At 39.6% G+C, this 22,110-nt stretch overlaps 1 protein-coding gene across 1 annotated transcript in view; it reads left to right on the forward strand.

Annotated features, from left to right (window-relative positions):
- Positions 1-22,110, forward strand: part of GLMN (glomulin, FKBP associated protein) — a 44,797-nt gene that overhangs the window by 5,355 nt on the left and 17,332 nt on the right. Inside the window, exons 4-9 of the mRNA XM_056123122.1 lie at positions 4,047-4,163; positions 5,476-5,584; positions 10,405-10,645; positions 13,059-13,161; positions 16,237-16,424; positions 21,459-21,512. Coding sequence (XP_055979097.1) covers positions 4,047-4,163; positions 5,476-5,584; positions 10,405-10,645; positions 13,059-13,161; positions 16,237-16,424; positions 21,459-21,512 — 812 coding nt within the window. The remainder of the gene's footprint in view (positions 1-4,046; positions 4,164-5,475; positions 5,585-10,404; positions 10,646-13,058; positions 13,162-16,236; positions 16,425-21,458; positions 21,513-22,110) is intronic.

A 22,110-nucleotide genomic window follows, 5' to 3' on the forward strand; every position in this document is an offset into this window, starting at 1 on the left:
TCTCCGGGAGCTGTGGGGCCCTCCAGCCGGTTTTCTTCTTCACTTAATTTTCATTTTCAAAGCATCATAATCTTAGAGGATAGTTGATTTGATTTCTGTCTTCTTGATTTTATGAAGCTTTGGGTTTTTTTTTTGTTTTGTTTTGTGGCCACACCTGGTGATGCTTTTGGGTGCTCCTGGGTCTGCACTCAAGAATCATTCCTGGCAGTTCTCAGGGGATCATATAAGGATGCTGGAGATTGAACCCAGGTCAGCTACATGCAAAGCAAGTGCCTTACTCTCTATATTGTCTCGCCAGCCCAATTTGATGGAGATTTGTCTCATGACCCAGCGTGTAGTCCACCTTGGAGAATGTCCTGTGTGCATTGGAGAAGAAAGTGTGCTCAACTTTTTTGGGATAAAGGGTACTATATATATCTGCTAGTTGTATCTCTTAAAAATTTCTTCCTTCAAGACCAGTGTTTCCTTGTTGAGTTTTTGCATAGTTGATATGTCCAGCAGTGATAGAGGAGTCCTAGTATCTTTTACTACTATTGTGTTGCTGTCAATATATTTCTCTATTAGCAGTTTTTTAAAAAAAGGCTTAGGTGGTCCATTATTAGGTACATTGTATTTTAAGGAGTATAAGTTCTTTTGATGTATTGATCCTGTGATTGTTAAGAAATGATCATCCCTGTCCCTTATAGCCTTTTTATAGTTGAAGTCTATGTTGTCTTATATAAACATGGCCACTGATTTTTTTTAAGGGAATTGTCTGCCTATAAGACTGTATCAACCTCTGTTACCCTCACTGTTCAGATATGTGACTTGTATGTAGCAAAAAATTTGGCTCAGTTTTCTGATCCATCCTGCCATTCTTTGTCTCTTGATTGGTGAGTGCAGGCCATTTATGTTGAACTAGACTGTTGAAATGAAGATATTTATTGCAGTCATTTTGTGGAAATTTTGAAGTTTGTTTTTTAAGAAGTTCCTTTAATGCTTCTTACAAAACCAATTTCAAGGCTGTGAACTTCCTAAGCTGTTGTTTGTCATGAAGCATTGCATCATTCCTTCATATCTGAATAATAATATTGCTGGATATACTCCTTGTGAGGTGTTCATTACTATTCCTTTTTTATTTTTTAATTTTAATTTTTTTTTATTAGTGAAACACCATGAGATACAATTGTAGACTTACAAACTTTCGTGCGTGGGTTTCAGTTATACAATGATCAAGTACCCATCTTTCGCTAGTGCCCATTCTCTACCACCATTGAGCCCAGTAGCCCTCCCACACTCCCAGCCCCACCCCACCCACCACACCTCTGTGGCAGGGCATTCCCTTTTGCTCTCTCTTCCTTTAGCGTGTTGTGGTTTGCAATAGAGGTATTGAGTGGCCATTGTGTTCGGCCTATAGTCTACTTTCAGCATGCATCTCGCATCCTGAGCGAGTCCTCCAAACACCCTTTAGGAACTCAGTGTTTCCTTCTCTATCTTAACTGCCTTTTCCCCCAGCATGTGCTGCCGGCTTCCAAGCCGTGGAGCAGACCTCCTGGCACTTATCTCAACTATTCTTGGGTGTTCTACTCCCATTCTGTTACTTTATATTCCCCAGATAAGTGCAGTCTTTCTATGTCTGTCCCTCTCTTTCTGACTTATTTCACTAAGTATGATACTTTCCATATAGAACCACTTGTTTGCAAATTTCAAGACTTCATCATTTCTAACAGCTGCATAGTAGATGTACCAAAGTTTCTTTAACCAGTCATCTGTTCTTGGGCACTTGGGTTTTTTTTCCAGATTTTGGCTATTGTGAATAGTGAGTGCAGCAATGAACATTCAAGTGCAGATGTCATTTCGACCATAGTTTTTTGCCTCTCCGGGATATATTCCAGAAGTGGTATTGCTGGATCAAATGGGAGCTCAATTCTAATTTTTTGAGAATCGTCCATACTGTTTTCCAAAAGGGCTGAACCAGTCGGCATTCCCACCAGCAGTTCCTTTCTCCCCACATCTGTGCCAACACCGGTTGCTTTTGTTCTTTTGGATGTGGGCCAGTCTCTGTGGTGTGAGATGATATCTCATTGTTGTTTTGATCTGCATCTCCCTGATGATTAGTGATGTAGAGCATTTTCTCATGTGCCTTTTAGCCATTTGGATTTCTTCTTTGAGAAAGTTTCTGTTCATTTCCTCGCCCCATTTTTTGATGGGGTTGGATGTTTTCTTCTTGTGGAGTTCAACCAGCGCTTTGTATATCCTTGATATCAACCCCTTATCGGATGGGTATTGGGTGAATATCCATTCCCATTCTGTAGATTGTCTTTGTATTTTGGTCATGTATCTTTTGCGGTGCAGAAGCTTCTTAGTTTAATATAGTCCCATTTGTTTATCTCTGTTTCCACTTGGTTGGTCAGTGGCATGTCATCTTTGAAGATACCGTTAGCCTCAATATCGTGGAGGGTTTTGCTGCCCTTGTCTTCAATGTACCTTATGGATTCTGGTCTGATGTTGAGGTCTTTAATCCATTTTGATCTGACTTTTGTGCATGGTGTTAAGTCGAGGTCTAAGCCTATTACTATTCCTTTTTTAGACTTTTTTTCCAAATTATATCTCATTATTCTCTTCTGGATGTACAGTCACATTTTTGCGGACCTACTGTGAATCATTGTGAGTTCCTTTCTTAGTTTCTCTTTGATCTTGCTGTTTTCAATATTTCCCTGTCTTTGGCTTTGTCATTCTGCTTATCATGTGTCTTGAAGTTTTGTGTTGGGTTTATTTCTACTGGAACCCTTTGGCCTCTTGAATCTAGGTGTTTGCATGCCTTAGGACTAGTAAGTTCTTACCTATAATTTCTTTGACTAGTGACTCTTTATCAAGTATGTTTTCCTGCTTCTCAGGACCTCTGAGGATTCTTTCATTGTTTCTCTTGAACTTTTCACTTAGTTCTTTGGTATGCTGCTCATTTTTTAAAAATTTTGTTTTGGGGACATTCACCAATACACAGGGCTTATTCCTGGCTCTGTGGTCAGAGATCACTCATGACAGGCCCAGGGTACTTTATGGGGTGCTGGGGATTAAACCTGGGTCAGAAGCATGCTAGGCAAATGCCCTGCCCATTGGATTATCACTTTGGCCTGCCTGTTCATTTATTTTTAAATTTTTCTTCATCTTTTCTTTTCCTGCATCTCGTTTTGGAGCTCACCATTTCCTCCCCTCCCCCTTCAGCTGCCATTATTTTGTTGGTGAAGCCTTCTATTCCATTTTTTTATTTCATGAACCATATTCTTGACTTATATTACTTTTGATTCCCATTTTCTCATTTCCACTCATATTCATCCCTTATTGACTATCTGTACCATCATTTCTTTGAGGTCATTACACTGTCATCACGGTGTGTCAGTCTTTGAGTTTACAGAGCTGGTTGGTACTGGTAGAGCTTTCTGTGCTATTGTCTTCATTCATTGAGCTTGGTGGGATTCTCAGTGTCTTCCCCATTGTGACGACTGTGCTCTGAAGTTGCACACTATCTGTAATTATTTGTAACTCACCACCATGAGAGCTCTCTGGATGATGAGAGCTTTTTCATTAGACAGATGAATGGAGCTAGGAATAAGGTATTAATAACCTGAATTTTTTAACAGTTACCAGAGCTACCTTTCAGTCTCTGGTTCACTGCAGGATATTTGAGTGTGTGCACTGTGAGGTGTGATGAATAGAGCTTTTGTGGCCATCTGGTTCAGGGTACAACTGAGCAGATATGGGTGCAGGATATGGAGGTGGCTCTGGAGAATAGAGCAGAAGGAGGGTGTGAGGTATGGATGTGAGCCTACAGAGGAGCAGAGTTGGGCATGGAGACTCCAAGGGCCCACATGGAGAAGAAAGGAAGATAATCTGTTTCCTTTCCCAAAAAGATGTAAGAGTTACCAGACAAGAGGTCAGCCTTACCTAAAGAATGGAGCAAGTAACGTGGATGTAGGTAGGCCTGTAGAGGAAATGCTAAACTCCCACAAAATGCGTGAGAGTCCTATAGGTGGCAGTGTTTGCTTCACTCTGAAACGGTTTTACAGGTAATCATCAAGAATATGGGCTGGAATCTTGTTGGTCCTGTTGTTCGATGCCTTTTATGGAATGATAAGGAAGATGATAAAAAAAAATATTTTCTGATGCTTGATTTATTGGTGAAGGTAAGTTAACAAAATTTCATTCTCTGTCACAATATAGAGCAGTATTCTATATTACCTTTTAATATGTTAATTTGGTAAAAAAATTTTAGTTCATGAAAATACAATAGGGTAATCATTGGAAAGAAGGTTCGGTCTTATTGATTAGATGGGCGCTTTGAGTTTCCTCATATTTTCTGGATATAATAATTAGCAACCTTATCTCAGACTCACTGATTCAGAATCCAAGAAGAAACCTAAGAAGCCCAATTTATAATAAGTAACCATAATTCTGATGTGGAATTTAAGGTTTAGACTGGTAGTTGAGGTTTTGGGGTTTTGTTGTTGTTGTTTGCACCATTGGAACTGGAGTCAGATTTTAGTGCTTTTTTCTGTGGTACATTCCTGAAATTAGCATGTTCTTCAATCCAGGGGTTTCCAACCTATCTCTACCTGGCACCGGCATTAGTCTGTATATAGTGTTTGAAGACAATGCCCTAAAAGAGTATGAGCCACCTAGAAGGCAAGTGATCACAATGGAAATAGGAAGTAGTTTAGTTGTAACTGACAATCTCAGAGACTCAGAAATATAAATGGTTAATAATTATGTCAAAAATGATGGTTAAGAGGGCTGGAGCGATAGTTCAGCAGGTAGGGTGTTTGTCTTGTACGTGGCAATCCTGGTTCAATCCCCAGCATCCCATATGGTCCCCTGAGCACCGCCAGTAGTAATTCCTGAGTGCAGAGGCAGGAGTAACCCCTGAGTATCACTGGGTGTGACCCAAAAAGAAAAAAAAAAAGATAGTTAAAAAAGATAAGTTCTATGAAAAGGACATAATACAACGCTATTTAGAGACCAGTGCAAATAAGCATAAATATACTTAGAAGGAAGTAACAATTTGGATATTAATTATTAAATATGAAGACTTTCAGAAAAACAAGTGAGTTGGTATGTTCACTTAGAAGTGCAAAAGAGACTAGACTAATCTCAGTAACCTGACAGTATGGGACAGAAAGGTCCTACCTGCTGGAAATCCTGGGCAATTAAAGGTCTTCTCAGGATGGACAGAAAATCTGAGGAAGTGTCAGCTTAGTAAGCAAACTTTCCTGACCTTAATTTCTAATTTTTCTTTTCCATCAACGTCTTTTGGTTCCTTGATACTTTTTAATGGTACAGTGTTGACCATCACAGGTTTAATGTTTTGCTAGTGTTTTTTTTAATTATTAAGCAAAAATGATTATATTTTCTCAGTATTTGCCTTCTTTTAAAAATAGTAATCATGTGGCTTTAAATACAACTTGTATTAAACAGGTTCAATTGTGAATATTTTTATAGTTATGTAATCCAAAGGAATTGTTGTTGGGTTTGCTTGAACTGATTGAAGAGCCTTCTGGAAAACAGATATCCCAGATTATTCTTCTTTTACTTCAGCCATTGCAAACAGGTAATGATTTTTTTTCTTTCTTCTTTTTTTAATTGAATTACCTTCCATCATTGTAACACTTTGTTTGAAAATGTATTCTTTTTTTTTGATATTTTCCACTACTTTCCATCTAGTGACCCTACAGAGAACCAAAACAATCCTTACATGCTAAGTCTTTTGAGTTATGCCTCCATACTAATGTCAGTTTTAAATCCTAAACCTAGATTTCTACTGTGTAAAGGTATTGGGTTTTCTTTAAATTGCATGTTTCTGCATATTTTATAAACTTTTTTTTGTCTCAAAAGAACTAATTAAGTATATAGCAAACAAAACAAAGCAAAGCCTGAGCCTTTTTTTAAATTAGAATTTTCTCTTTTTCAATTTTTTTTTTTATCAGTTACTGATAAAATGAGATTAGGCAAGATTTAGTAGGAATGAATCTGGTGATTCCTGAGTAATTGGTTATCCTTGTGGTTGTTTAGCTGCAGACAAATCTTAAATATATTATGAAAAACTCTGGAAAACACTTTATTGTTGTCAAGAAAACTTTTCTTTAGATTTCTTACATCAAAAAAGTTACTCGGGTCGGCCACATTGGCTGCGTGCAAGGCAAACGCCCTACCGTATAGCACAGCGGTAGGGCGTTTGCCTTGCACGCAGCCAACGTGGCCGACCCGAGTTCGATTCTTCTGCCCCTCTCAGAGAGCCCAGCGAGCTACCGAGAGTATCTCGCCCGCACGGCAGAGCCTGGCAAGCTCCCCGTGACATATTCGATATGCCAAACACAGTAACAACAAAGTCTCCAATGGAGACGTTACTGGGCCCGCTCGAGCAAAAAAGTTACTATCTGGGCCAGAGCGATAATACAGTGAGTTAAGGCATTTGCCTTGCATGCTTCTGATCCAAGTTCGATCCCCAACAACCTTATGGTCCCCCAAGCACTGCCAGGAATGATTCCTGAATGGAAAGACAGGAGTAACCCCTGAGCATCTCCGGGTGTGACCCAAAAAAGCAATAAATAAATAAAAAGGTTACTTTTATAAATGGGCTGGAGCGATAGCACAGCGGGTAGGGTGTTTGCGTTGCAAGTGGCCTACCCAGCTTACCCAGGTTCAATTCCTCTGCCCATCTCAGAGAGCCCAGCAGGCTACTGAGTATCCTGCACACAAGGCAAAGCCTGGCAAGCTACCCATGATGTATTTGCTATGCCAAACAAAGTAAGAACAAGTCTCACAATGGAGAAGTAACTGGGCCTGCTCGAGCAAATGAACAATGGGAAAACAGCGCTACAGTGCAATTAAATCACTGTGAGAACAGTTACAAAGCTTTTAGGTTTAGGTCTCAGTCATACAATGATAAAACACCCATCCCTTAACCAGTGCACATGTTCCACCAACAAGAACCCCAGTATACCCTCTATCCCATCTGTCCCCCTGCCTGTGTGGCAGATGATTTTCACTTTATTCTCTCTTTACTTTGATTACATTCAATTTTTCGACAGAAAACCCATTATTATTTGGAAATTTCCCCCAACAATCAGACCTGCCAAAGAGGCATCATTAGATAATTTGTTTTCTATTGCTGATAATAAAGAGTATATGATGGATTTCTGGTATTTTAGTAATTAAGTCCAGAGGGATTTCTGACAAAAGCCGCTGGGTTCTGAGATTGGTTTGTGTGCCTCTGGGTCATGGCCATTCAGGAGCAAAGGAGCCGTTTGTGGGCAGCAACTCAGAGTCTCATCCAGCAGGGAGAAGGGCCGGTTCCGTTTCCCCCTCCCTCCCCCCATCCTGAGAGGCCCCACATGCCCCATCACTGCAAGCTCTTACGTCTCTGTCCAATAGTCTCTGAAAGATGACGGTCACCATGCTGCTGCCAAAGGGAAAAGGTGGAGAGACAGACATCTTTCTTCTCCTGGGGCCGCACGGGCCCATAGCTTAATTCACAGTCCAGAGTGATTTCTGAAAGAAATCGCTGGGTTCCGAGATTGGTTTGTGTGCCTTTGGGATCATGGCCGTTCAGGAGAGAAAGAGCCAGTGATTTTTTTTAATAGCTAAGTTTTTCCTGTTTTATCTGTATGTTGTCTCTATGTTACTCCACAGTATCAACAACACCATGCAAAGTAAAGTTTATGTCTAATGATTGAGAGTTCTGCTTAGATTATAATAGCAATGCCAAATAGGAAGATGTCAATTCCTGGTACTGAATGGGTAGTCAGTAAATACTTTGTTGAATGCTATGCTGTTTTTTATTTGGGTGATGAGGATTGGGGTTGACTATAACTAGTAGTGATCAGGGATAACTCCTGGTGGTGCTAAGGGGAACCATACTTAGAGCAGGGGATTGAATCCATGTTTGGCGTGTGAAAGACAAGTACACTGTCCACTGTAATATCATTCTAGTTTCTGTGCTGTTTTGCATATGCTGAGTTGTTTTTGCTTAACCTTCCTATCTGCAAATTAGAATCTTTACTGTTTTATGAATTTTTCTATTTTAAGAAATGCCTGCCTGTATGGTATCTGTAGTAATCAGTCTGTTAACATTGAGGTAATATTGTAACTTAAGAACAGTGTGAGGCAGGAAATTGCATATCTTGACATTGAGTTGGGTTTGGGAATAGCAAGTTACAGCTTAAGTTTGAAGCAAGTATGGGAAGAAAAGTCTCTATGCTGAGTACAGAACAGTATTGGTGAGTAATGGGCCTCTACAACAAAGCACAGTATTTATCCATGGGAAAAGATGAATTATTTTTTACAAAGCTGTTCATGATTGGGTTTTAGTCAGTGTTCTAACACCCATCTCTTCATCAGTGTAATTTAACGCCGCCCACCCACCCACCCCCCTGCCTATATCTCAAGCACCTCTCTTCTCTCTCTTTCTCATTGTAGGCATTATGGTTTGCAATACAGATGCTGAAAGGTTATCATGAATATCCCTTTAACAAATACTTTCAACACTCAGTTCCTGTCCACAGTGTTTATTTCCAACTAATGTTGTCATAATGGATCTTAACTATCCTCCACCCCCCATACCTTACCAGTCCTCCTGACCCGTTTTCCCTGGCCTTGGGTATCAGTTTCATACTGTTTTTCTTTTCTTTTCTTTTTAATATCCCACAAATAAATGCAGTCATTCTATATCTAACCCTCTCCTTTTGACTCATTTCACTCAGCATGATACTCTCCAGGTCTATCCATTTATAGGCAAATTTCATGACCTCATTTTTTCTAACTGCTGTGTAGTATTCTATTGGGTATGTAGATGTGCCATAATTTCTTTATCTATTCATCTGTTCTCAGGCACTCAGATTATTTGCAGGTTCTGGCTATTGAGAATAGTGCAACAGTGAAAAGAGGAGTGCAGATGGTGTTTCTGCTGTGTGTTTTTGGGCCCCGAGGGTATATCCCAGAAGTGGTATTGCTGGGTCAAATAAGAAATCAATGTCTGTTTTTTTGAGGAATGTCCATATTGTTTTCCAAAAAGGCTGGACCAGTCAGCATTCCCACCAGCAGTGAATGAGAGTCCTATTTGTTAATCTTTGCTTCTACTTTCTTGGTCAGCGGTGTTTCATCTTAGAAGATGCCTTGAGCTTTAGTGTCATGGAGGGTTTTGCCTACATTTTCTTATATGTACCTTATGGATTCAGGTCTGATATTGAGATCTTTAATCCATTTTGGTATGACTTTTGTGTATGGCATTAGGTAGAGGTTAGAGTTCATTTTTTTACATATAACTGTCCAGTTTTTTCTAGTACCACTTTTTAAAGAGGCTTTCTTTGCTCCACTTCATGTTTCTTGCTCCCTTATCAAAGATTAGGTGGTCATATATTTGAGGGTCTGTGCCAGAATATTCAACTCTATTCCATTGGTCTGTGGGTCTGTCTTTATTTCAATATCATGCTGTTTTCATTACTACTGCTTTGTAATATGGTTTGAAATTGGGGAAGGTGATGCCTCTGATCTTCTGGGAAAAGATTAATTTTTATACAATATATAACTCAGTCTGACAAAACCAGAAGAGAATTTTTGTTTTAAATGTGAATGTGCAGCTGCTTTGTATCACTTGAAGTTTCAGCATCTTCTAGAAAGAAAAATCTGAAATCAGTACTCCCCATTTTTACATTGCTTTATTGTTTATAGGGTACTTTCTTTTTATAGTTATAATATAAAAAACATGGGAATAAATGTTTTTGTCAGAAGTGTACCCATGGTACCTAAACAGGGGATCACGGTGCAGCTATCATGAAGTGTCACAGGATGCCTCATTAGTTTATGTACTAAATGATGGGGGATAAACACTGCCAATTAAGCTATGGTATGTTGTAGTGATTTTTAAAATATAAAAAAGTGTATCAGTTCTATATTTAGTGAATTTACATTTAGCAGCGGGGCTGGAGTGATAGCACAGTGGGTAGGGTGTTTGCCTTGCATGCAGCTGATCCGGTCGACCCGAGTTCGATTCCTTCACCCCTCTCGGAGAGCCTGGCAAGCTACCTGTGACGTATTTGATATGCCACAGTCAGTAACAACAAGTCTCACGGTGTTACTGGGCCCGCTTGAGCAAATCGATGAACAACTGGAGGACAGTGACAGTGACATTTCCCAAAGTTTGCCATACTACCCCTCAGTGGGTGCTGGAATGATCCAGGGTGATGGAAGTCTTTTCTGGTACTTTTGGGGGCCACTTTGTTCATTTAAAGAATGTAGGCTGGGGTGGGGGCCACTGATTTTTCTTTTTGTTTTTCTGAAACAGAGTCGGTAGTAGGCCAGATAAGTTGGGAACTTCTGATTTAGCATAGTTAGTGAGGTTTTCTCAAGTTAACAGCTTGGTCTCTGGTCTAGTGATTCGGAATCTTCGTAACAACAAGTCCTATTCAGTTGGATTAGCATTATCTACACTTTGGAGTCAGCTGTCTCTGCTTCCTGTTCCATACACTAAAGAACAAATACAAACAGATGACTATGGACTTTGTCAGTGTTGCCTGGCTTTAATAGAGTTCACAAAGCCTTTTGTGGAAGAAGTTGTCAATGACAAAGAAAACTCACTGGAAAATGGAAAGTTAAAGGAGGAGTTGCTAAAATTGTAAGTATATTCTGAAGAGCATTTCACAGTAGGCTTAAGTAATCTGTAGTTCCATTTTTATTTAATCCCCCACCTCCCAACCCCCCAGTATCAGAGAGTGGGACTCAGCACATAGAGCAGCACCAGAAATTAAGTTTGGAGCCTTGTGCTTATTCTGGGCATTTTAAGCCACCAAGCTATTTCTTACCCACCCCAGCGTAGCTCAGTTACTTTGCTTATTTTTCAAAGAAACATGAATCTTCAGGTTTTAAATTTTAGAATAGGGAGTTCAGTTCATATAACATGCACACTGTTTAAAAATTAAAACCTGGGAGTCAGGGATTCATGCTATGAGTGTGCAAGATTCCAGTTTGATTCCCAGCACTGCAAAGAGCTGAGCACTAGTGGGTAACCTACAAGTAGACCCTGAGCATTGCTGGGCTGGTCCTGGTGGTCCAGCAGCACAGAGCCTGAGCACAGCACATCCTTCAGCTCTAGCATTCAGCTGTCCAGCTCAGTTGGCCAAGAATTGCTGGGAAAGGGATAAGGCACTTACCTTGCATGCTGTCCCCCTGGTTTGATCCCAAGCACCACATATGATCCCCAACTAGGGTAACTTTTAAGTGCAGAGCAGAATAGCCCCTGAGCACCTCTGGGTGTGGCCCCTACATCACTATTGGATGATGTTTAACTGAAGACATGTCTAACTGAAAACATCATTATTGCTGAAATTGCTCTCAGACTCCCTGAATACTGCTTGGAGGACCTTCTACCAAAAATTAATAAATTAAAACCCAGTATCCATTTGTTTACTTTATATTCTATGCATTGCTTTTATTCATCATAGTAAGTGAATAATGAAGTAGAGGAAACAAATGTGAGTGTTTCTGTGGTGTTGCAGTTTTGCTCTCCCTTGGAAAGCAGTAGAAGAGAACCAGTATTGGTTCATTCAATTTGACTGAAAACCTGAACATTAACTTTTCTACAGAAACAGCAGCAAAGTAGCTCTCACTGCAGGCTAGCTCAGGCTAGTGTGCATCGGCCAGTATGGCTGTCAATGGGGGGAATAGCCCAAGCCAAGAAGTGCTCTAAGTGTAAATAAACTGTTTTCTTTGATTTTGAATTCTTATGATCTGAAAACCAAACTAGAACACTACAACACCTCAATAATTTTTTGTTAATAACACGTTGAGATTATTCAACTTAATTTCCTTTGATTCTTACTATATACTATGGTTACAGAGTTTTAAAATTTCATATATGGGGGCTGGAGCGATAGCACAGCGGGTAGGGTATTTGCCTTGCACTCAGCCAACATGGCTGACACAGGTTCAATTCCCAGCAACCCATATGGTCCCCCGAGCACTGCCAGGAGTGATTCCTGAGTGCATGAGCCAGGAGTATCCCCTGAGCATCACCAGGTGTGACCCAAAAAGCAAAAAAAAAAAAAAAAAATTCATATATGGGATTTACATTTCCATTGTATTGTCTTGGATAGACTAAATTATTGAATATATGAACCATTGATTTTAATATTTTGGAAACTAAATTGTTTCCTATTTTTTCAGGCTAGGAAGCCTTAGCTATGCATATATTTTTTTAAATAAGTAGATTTTATTTGGAGGATTTTTAAGGTGTGGAGGGGGAGAGAGTGAGAGAGTAACGTACTCGAGAGAACACAGGCTTCTCCAAGGAAGAAGAGAGCCCCTACACACATCCTAACATTAAAGACGAAAGCATGAAAGTACACATCTCGAGGGGAGAAGCGGACGACACATGTGCTCTGGCACCACATGTGCTCCCATGTGGGTGTAAGCAGCACATGGGCTCAGGCAGCATATGCGCCAGCTATGCATATTTTTAACCATTATAAAATCTATTACTTTTTCTTAAATTTTTTTTTTTAATGAATCATCATGAGGTACATTTAGAGACTTACAGACTTTTATGTTTGCGCTTCAGTCAAACAATGTTCAAGTACCGTCCCTCCACCAGTGCCCATTCTCCACCTCCAATGTTCCCAGTATCCCTCCCCCCAAACCCACCCCTTCCTACCTCCTGCCTCTGTGGCAGGCACGATCCCTCTTACTCTCTCTGTCCTTTTGGGTGTTATGGTAAAACCTATTACTTTATGGGGAAAAAAAGATACTTTAAAGAACTAGACTAGTGAATACTACATCATGGACTACCACTGTCATTAAACATCATTCATTGATGGTGTCCAGATGTGGGACTCTTACCATAGAGAGTCAACTACCAATGTTCCCAGCTTTCCCCACTACTAGGAAGAAGGATATCCTCTCACCAGTTTTACAGATCAGTTAGTTATTGGTGCTTTTGTTATTTTCATATAAGATTAACTAAGATGTATTTCTATAAATTGGCATTTTATACTTAGTGTTGTACTTACAGCTATCTATTTCTTATATCTCAGTTGTTTCAAAAGCTTGAAATGCCCTCTGCTGACAGCTCAATTTCTTGAACAGACTGAGGAAGCTGGAAATGATCCTTTAAGGTGTTTTGCATCTGAAATAATAGTAAGTACACCGAATTTTATCTGCTTATATAAAATATTATCTTGCTATATTCTCATGTATTATATATGTAAGTTGATATATTAACAAAGCTCAATAAAGATTCTCATATTTACAAATACTCCTGTGTTCCACTTTGTTTCTATCCTGAACTATGTATTTTTTTCAATGGCTTGCTCCACAGTGTGAACTAATATATTTAACTTGAGCTGTGTAGTTCCACACTTGGTTTTTTCCTGATTTGTCGTTATATAAAATAATTATTTTATATATAATCTTTTCTAACTGAGTCTTTAATTAGATATTCTTTTACTCAGATCTTTGCTATTTTATCTTTTCTTTAAAGTAAGTTACTAGGACAAAAATTTCTGTGCCAAACGATATCCTTACCTTTAAGGGTCATGATAATTATTTTCAATATAACTGCATAAATAAATAAATTTTATTTCATTTTATTTTATTGTGGGTACCAGGTAGCAAAATCCAATTTCACACATCAAGCATGTGCTCTTGTTGAGCCAGATCTCCAAGTCAGTAAATCTTACTTTAAAATAAATTAAGTTTTTCACACTATTTTTTAATGTGCAGAGATGCTAGATTAGGGAAACAACATGAAATACAGAAAAATTTGTGCTTGAGATTGATCATTGTGAATTTTAAGTCAGTGCTGTCATTGTAGCTGAGTCTTCTTCAGCTGCATTTATGTGCTGCATACATGTGGGTGCCACCCGGGAGGAAAGTTGAATTAAATTAAGCTAGAGTTCTGAGAACTTGGATGAATTTACAAATCAGGAGAGGGGCAGGGTCACTTGTTAAACATGTGGAAGGGGAGTGACTTTTACCAGAGTCTTCTGGTCAGGGCAAACTAATGATATGAGAGGCAGTGAAAGGGATTACTAGATTGTAGATCGAAAAGTTTTTGACATGATATTGGTTAGGTTACTAAAAGGAACAAGCAGAAAAGATAAAAGACTGAATAATACTGTACTTGAAATAACATAATGGTTGGAGAACAGATAATTGAACATGGGTTCAATAATACCAGAGGAGGAAAAAGTGAGAAGTGGTATGCAGATTCCTAGTAGAAATTATGATTGATAATCAAACACTGGCCTTGGATTTCTAGGTGAAAGAGATCACTTAAGGATGAGTTGGAAGTGAGGGGAGATGAGTACACTGGTGATTGGTATGGTGTTGGAATTATATCCACAAGAAATCATTATTAATAGTACTGTAAACAAAAATATTTTTAAATAAAAAAATACAGGTCAGTTAGTTTTGGTGGTTTTGTTATTTTTCATGTAAGATTAACTAAGATATGTTTATAGAAATTAAATGAAGATATGTTTATAGGAGTCGGAACAATAGTACAGCAAGTGGGTGCTTGCCTCGGATGGGACTGACCTGGCTCCAATCCCTGGCATCCTATATGGATTCCTGTGCCCTGCCAGGATGCAGAGCCAGGAGTAAAGACTGAGTACTGCTGGGTGTGAACCAAAACAAAACAAAAAATATGTTTTCAAACATATTTAACAATTTCCAAGAATGCTTGGAAATAGGGTTGCAACTTGGGAGTCAAATGAAATGAGTCTATATACACAAAATATCACCAGAATTGGGGGGAGGTAGAAATGGGGATTATATAAGAGGGCTTCAAGAATCTGGTAAAGGTTTGGAATGCTGAAGGAAAATGATAAAAATAGTGGGAAGTTAGAAATGTATTAGTAGTGTTAAGCTCTTGACTGAGGTTGGAAACCACAGCTGTGTGATAATGGTCTGTGTCTGTGTGACTTTGCTCCAGTGTATTCAACTGCCTGGATGTAGAAGTCGATGTGAATTGTAGCTATCCTATCAGGACTAGCATTTTATTGGGTAGATGCAGTTAAAAGAAGTACAGGGTACTGGTAGCTCAAATAACTTGTAATGCATTGGTTGGCTAGGGAAAGGAGGGGATTTAGGAGGGGACACACAAGTTAAAATGAAGGAGCCACAGGACTGGAGGAGTGACAGGTAGAAAGGCAAGTCCATAGGAGAGAGGAAAAGAGCTTGTGGTTGGAGTTTAGGTATCTAATAAGGAAGAACTCCAAACGTTAACAGAAGTCAAGGGTTTGCTAAAGTAAGTGAGATGTTAAGGTCACTGGAATTCAGAAATCAAGAACTAGGAGCTGGCTTGTTAGAGGAATAACCAGCATAAACATTCCACTTTCTTAGGATCATAACTGAAGTCTAAATACAGAAAAATTGTGAGTAGGAAATCAGCATATAACAGATAAAAACAAAGAGTAGCATGGCTTCTATCCCAAAGGAAAATGTGCTTTTACCTGAGAGAGTAAAGAATGATCCAGAAAAACACCAAGCCTTTCCCCAAACCATACTCCATTGCTGCCTTTCCAGCTTTTCAAATTTGAAAAATCAGGGATATATATATACACACACATATGTGTATATATGTATATATAGCTAGCATCTGGTAGCTGAATAGCAGTCTCGTGACTGAGGATGATTTTTCATGAATCTTTTTTTTTTTTTTTTTTGTATTCTGAAATGACTAATAGAGCCATCTGGGATCAGCAGATTTTAACCCCCTGAAGGCTGGAAAAGTCTTTTCTGATTTTGTAATTCCCTGTAATGTCAGGCCTAGTGCCTGACACTCAGTTATTTATTTCATGAATGACTGAACATGCACAATTTCTGTATTCCAATTCTGGTTTTGCTTTTCCTATTGATTTCTTTATATTATGATGACCTGTAACAATGCCTTATTTGTGGATCTTTTTTAACCTATATTTAACATACCTATGTCAAATTTAAATAAGGCCATTGAAATTATATAACTCATTCAGTGTCTCACAATTATTAAGTTACAGAACACAAACTCAAAACAATTCCTTGACTTCAGAGGTATGGTGCTTTCCAGTATACTAGAATTACAAACAGGTTAGAGGGGGAGGAATGGCCTTGTTCACTGAATTTTTTTTTCCTCAGTAACAAAATATAGAACTGTAGTCCTGACTATTCAAGCATGAACACATTTTGTACTAGAATATGATAAAGCTTACTCTTTTGCATCATTTTCAGGGTTTTTTATCAACAATTGGATACTCTTTCCCCAAAATGATTTCCAATCATGGAAGGAAAAAGAGGATTTGGAATTATCTTGAATTTGAAGAAGAAGAAGACAAACAATTAGCAGACGCCATGGCTTCTCTGGCATATCTAGTATTTGTACAGAGCATCAGTATTGATCAGCTTCCAATGGTTTTCAGGTAGGAATTAGTATTTGGTTTTATTACTGTGTTCTGAATGGAATATAATCACATATTTAGCTAATGTTCAATGTATGATTATTAATGTACTATATCTTAAATGAAGTATAAAACAACTGTGTACTAAATGATGTTTTTCGTTCGCCTTACAAGCGGCCAACATGGCCGACCCAAGTTCGATTCCTCCGCCCCTCTCGGAGAGCCCGGCAAGCTACCGAGAGTATTCGATATGCCAGACACAGTAACAACAAAGTCTCCAGTGGAGACGTTACTGGGCCCGCTCGAGCAAATCGACGATCAACGGGAGGGCCTTTACCTTTACCTTATGTTAGATCCAGTAGTTATTAAGTAGGAAAAAAAAAGGTAGGGGAATGTTGAAATTGACATAAGGGACAATAGGGACAAAAGGGGTTAAAAAAGTTTCGATTTGGTGTTGCCCCATTCGCCCTCTCCTCTCTGGAAAGAAAGATGGCGGCCACATGGGAGCCTTGTGGACAGCAGGTATGAGCCGGGAGTGTGGGGGCGACTGGAACCTCATGGGAAGGGGGGCCTTTCGCTCCGCCCTTCACGCCCTACCGAGGCCACCGGTTGCCCCCCGCGAGCGGCTCTCCAGCACGGCCGCAACTCCAGAACACAGAAACCAATTTCTTAACTATCTGACTTTCAGTAGAAATACTTCCAGGGTCAATAGGTAAAATAGCAGAAATCCAAAACCAACATTTAATTCTTGAACCCAGCTGTAGAAAGCAAATCACTTCACAATGCTTTTTCAGCATGTCTGATTTGGGGGGGGGGGTGGTAAACTCTAAATAATAGTGGTGAATCTTTTATTTAAACAATGAATCTAATCAGCAGATAGAGTGTTAACTGGAATTCATCTGCCTCACAAGGACGGGGAGGGGTGGGGGGTGGGGTTTTATTGGGGTTCTTCATGGTAAAAAATAAGTATTGGTAAAGGGAAATGTGTTTGATGTTTGCATGACTGGGACATAAACCTGAAAGCTTTGTAACCTTTCCCACAGTGATTCAATAAATAAATTAAAAAAAAAAAAAGTTTCGATTTGGAAGCTGTTGGGACCACCTTAGATTATAAGGGAACTGTCAATTATCTGTGTGGCATTATCTCTTCATGGCATTATTGCTGTGATCCTTATTATTTTATACTTCCACTTTTACTTCCTTTTAATCTTACTTTCAACACACCAGAAAGTGAAGCTTTAAGAATAGGTCACACTTCAGTATGACAACAATAGCAGGGAATGATCACGCTGAACAAGATCTGAGTGTTAAAAGTAGGTGAAGGGATATTCTTGATAACCTTTCAGTACCATTTTGCAGAGCACTATGCCCAAAATGGAGGGGGGTAGTGGGAAGAAAGAAGAGAGAGAGAGAGAGAGAGAGAGAGAGAGAGAGAGAGCGAGAGAGCGAGCGCAGGCGGAAGGGAAGGAAGGAAGGAGGGAGAGAAAGCACCTGCCATACCTGCCATAGAGGTGGGTAGGGGGTGCTGGGAGGGAACCTAGGGACACTGGTGCTGGGAAATGTACACTGGTGGAGGGGATGGGTGTTGGAATACTGTATGATTGAAATCTAATCATTAACAGCTTTCTAAGAGTCTCTCACAGTGATTCAATAAAAAAGTAAAAAAAAAAGAATAGATCACATTAAATTCTCTTCAGTGGCTTCTGACTGCTCTAAAATGAGTCTAATTGCCTGCACATAAGACAAACTTAATGCATGATGCATTCTTTGCTTGTCATAATTTATATCCTACTATACCTCTCATACTATTTACTATGCTTCAATAACAAACCCTTTCATTTCTTGTTCAAATGTATCTTTCATATTTTTGGAATAAAGACTTGGATTTATATACTTAGAATATAATTAGAATCATCATTGTCCTTAAATATTACTTTCTGAGGAAAGTTTTCTCTTCCCAGTTTAGATTTACTTTATTCTTTTCTCATGAAGTTTATCTAAATTATTTAAAAAGTAGGTATATAAGAGTATAACACCTTATCAATGTTTTAAGTCTTTGGTAAGAATTATACATTAATCTTGTAGACATTGGGTATATTGCTTTGTCTACTTTTATAGTTTAGGTTTGAATACATCTGGGCATTTATTTTATATTTAAATATCAGAGTAGTGGGGTCAAAATTATAGTATAGCAGGTAAGGTGCTTATCTTGTATACTGCTGACCTTGTTTTGATCCCCAGCATCCCATATGGTTCCTTGAGCACCTCCAAAAGTGATTCCTTAGCCGGCTGTAAGCCCTGAACACTGCTGTATGTAGCCCCAAACCAAAAACAACAAAAAATACAGTATTGGCCACCACTTGTTTGTTCATCATGCAATTTGTGTGTATTTTGTAGACATTTATATGAGATAATCTCTAAAAAAACCCTCTGAGATAAGACATTATCTTACAGATGAAAATAGCAGGCTTCAGAGTGGCTGTGGATGTGGCTCAGTAAAAGCGCACGTCTTATGTGTAAGAGGACCTGCAAAAGAAAAAAAAAAAGAAAAGAAAGAAAAATAACAGCCTTAGTTAAGACAACCACCTTAAAATCACACAACCAATCAGCTGGATTAGTGGAACACAAACATCATCTTTTTCTTTTCTTTTTGGCTTTTTGGTCACACCTGGCAAGACGCAAGCGTTATTCCTGGCTCTGCACTCAGGAATTACTCCTAGAGGTGTTCAGGGGACCTATGGGATGTTGGGAATTGAACCAGGTTGGCCATGTGCAAGGCAAATGCCCTACACACTGTACTCTCACTCCAACCCCGCAAACATTATCTGACCATCGATACTATACTCTAAGTCACACTTTCCTACCAAAATGACTTTGTTGTGCAGTTGTGTGCTAGAGCTGCCATAATGAAATACCATAAGCTAGGTAGCTTAAAATGGCAGAAATTCATTGTTTTATAGTTCTGGAGGCCAGTTCAGGGTCAAGGTGTGTGGAGGATTGGTTCCTTCTGAATATGTTTTACACCTCCCCTGTAGTTCTTGTAGTTTGCTGACAAGTCTTGCTTGATGTTCCTATATTTGTAGATGGCATTACTGTGACCATTGTCTTTATGTTCATACAGTGTTTTTCCTCTATACATGTCTGTTCACATTTTCTTTGTTTTTTTATTTTTTTACATTTTTTGAGGTTTTTATTGGTTTGGGACAATACTTCTTTCTACCTTTTTTTTTTCATAGTTTTATTTATTTATTTTTCTTCTTATATTTATTTATTGAATTACTGTGGGAAAAGTCACCAAGCTTTCAGGTTTAAGTCTCAGTCATACAATGATCAAACACCTGTCCCTTCACCAGTACTCATTTTTCATCACCAAGAACCCCAATATACCTCCCCTCCCATCCCTCCCAATGCCTGTGAGGCAGATGATTTCCACTTAACTCTTCTCTACATTGATTGCATTCATTATTTTGACAAAAGATACACCATTATTGTTTAGAATTTCCCCCCCCCCCCCCAACAATCAGAATTGCTGAAAAGGCATTGTGGAATACTTTGTTTTCTATAGCTGGTTATGAGAATCATGTAATGTCGTGCGGCTGCAATAGCGGCCGCATGATTTTGGATTTCTGCAAAGAGCCAGATAATTACGAGATTGGTTTCTGTACATCTGGTGTTATGGCTGTGCTGGAGAGCTGCTCATGGGGGGCACCTTGTGACCTCGGTAGGGCGTGAAGGACAAGCCGGTACCGCCCCCCCTCCCATGAGACAGAGGTTGTCCTGTCACCGCTGGCTCATACCTGGCTTTCCTATAAGCTCTGAGGTGGCAGCCACCTTGCTGCCAGGGAGGAAAAAGGCGGAAGGGAGCAATACCCTTTTCCTCCTAGGGAGGCATGGTGCCGTAGTTTAACACATGGTCCATTCACTTTTTTGCCACAAGCTGCCAGGCTCTGGATTAAGTCCTTTTGCCTCTGGAGCTATGGCCATGCTGGAGAGCCGCTTGTGGGGAGCAACTCGTGACCTCGGTAGGGTGTGAAGGACGAGCCAGTACCGCCCCCTTTCCCATGAGACTGCAGTTGCCCTGTCACCACCGGCTCATACCTGGCTTTCCAAAAGCTCTGAGGCGTTGGCCACCTTGTATGCGGTCCAGATGCATTTCTGCCAAATGCCGCTGGGTTTCGAGATTTGTTTCTGAGTCTCTGGGATCATGGCCATTAATCAGCTTGATCAGGAGCCAGAGAGGCCGTTTGTAGGCGGCTACTCGGGGTCTCGCTGGGATGGGGAGGAAAGGGCCAGTTCCACCCCCATCTGGTGAGGCCCCGTGTGTCTCGTCACTACAGGCCCAAACCTGACTGTCCAGTGGCCTCTGGAGGATGGCGGTCACTGGGCCGCCAAGGGGAACAGGCCAAGGCACGAAACCTATTCCCACCTGGAGTGGCCCAGTGCCAGTAACCTACTGCAGGAACTGGACATTTCTGCCAGAAGCCTTTGAGTTCCAAGATTCGAATTTGAGTTTCTGGGATCATGGCCGTTAAGCAGTTTGATTAGGAACCAGAGAGGCCATACCTCCAGTTATACAGCTGAGCCGGAGGTGGTTTGTGGGTGTGTCTCCCACATACCTAACTTTTGGCCGTTTACTTTCTTGGTAAACTTTGCCCCAAGTTTTTGGCATCTGGCCAAAGGCACAGCAGCAATTTTGGGGTATCTGAAAGTCTGATGGTGCCATAAGGCTGCTGATGCACTTGCCTCACAGGTACAGATTGACCTGCTGGCGGCACCATACCCCCTCTTTCTACCTTTTCAATAAGAACAGAAATCATGTGGGATTAGGAAGCTAAATAATGACCTCAACTCAATGAGTTTTATAAAGACTTTATATCTCTAACAAAGTTCATATTCTGAAGTATTAGATGTTAGGACTCCAACATATCTTTTTTTGAGGGAAACACAATTGTCTCTATAACTGTATTTAATGTATATCAATTTTATTACTGTGTATGTGGATATATGTGGGTTCATCTACATCTATGTATACATAATTTTTTTGGTCTATTTTAGCCCACTGTACCTTTTGCAATTTAATATGGCGCATATTGAAGTCTTTTTGCAAAGGTAAGACCATTTAGACAGCATCTTAGAATTAAACAGTAATATTAAACTTGTCTTCGTCAGGATCAGGAAAGATTACCTTTCCTATGCCAGACCCTAATGAAATACGTAGTCATTTTTATAAATCATTTTTATAAAATGGTGATGCAGATATTCACAAAGAGGGTTTACCAAAAGATCTCATTTAAGCTCACGATATTAGTAAACCATTGTTTTATAAGGGAATTTTCCAGCTTTTATTTTTGAGGTTTCTTCCCCTTTTCAAAAGTTGGTAAATGCAAACACCCCTGCCCCACTGCAGCTCCTGCATCTAAAGAGAAGTGGTCAAAAAATTCAGCTATATTTTTGTTTCATGATCATACTCTGAACTACATCAGAAGCAAGGAGTTGTCTTGACTCCAGCTTTTATAACTTAGACTGTTCACAGTGTATCACCCAGAAACTTCTCACTTGAGGTGTTGGGTGACAAAGCTTTTTTTTTTTTAAGTAACAAAATAACAGGCATGCATAATTTTTCTAGACAGATACTTTAAAATGTTTCAAAACTTTTGTGCTCATTTTACAAAATTAGACCTTTTTCTTTTTACCATGATTAAATTAT

This window comes from Sorex fumeus, unplaced genomic scaffold, assembly GCF_029834395.1.
Source record: "Sorex fumeus unplaced genomic scaffold, SorFum_2.1 ptg000047l, whole genome shotgun sequence".
NCBI lineage: Eukaryota > Metazoa > Chordata > Mammalia > Eulipotyphla > Soricidae > Sorex > Sorex fumeus.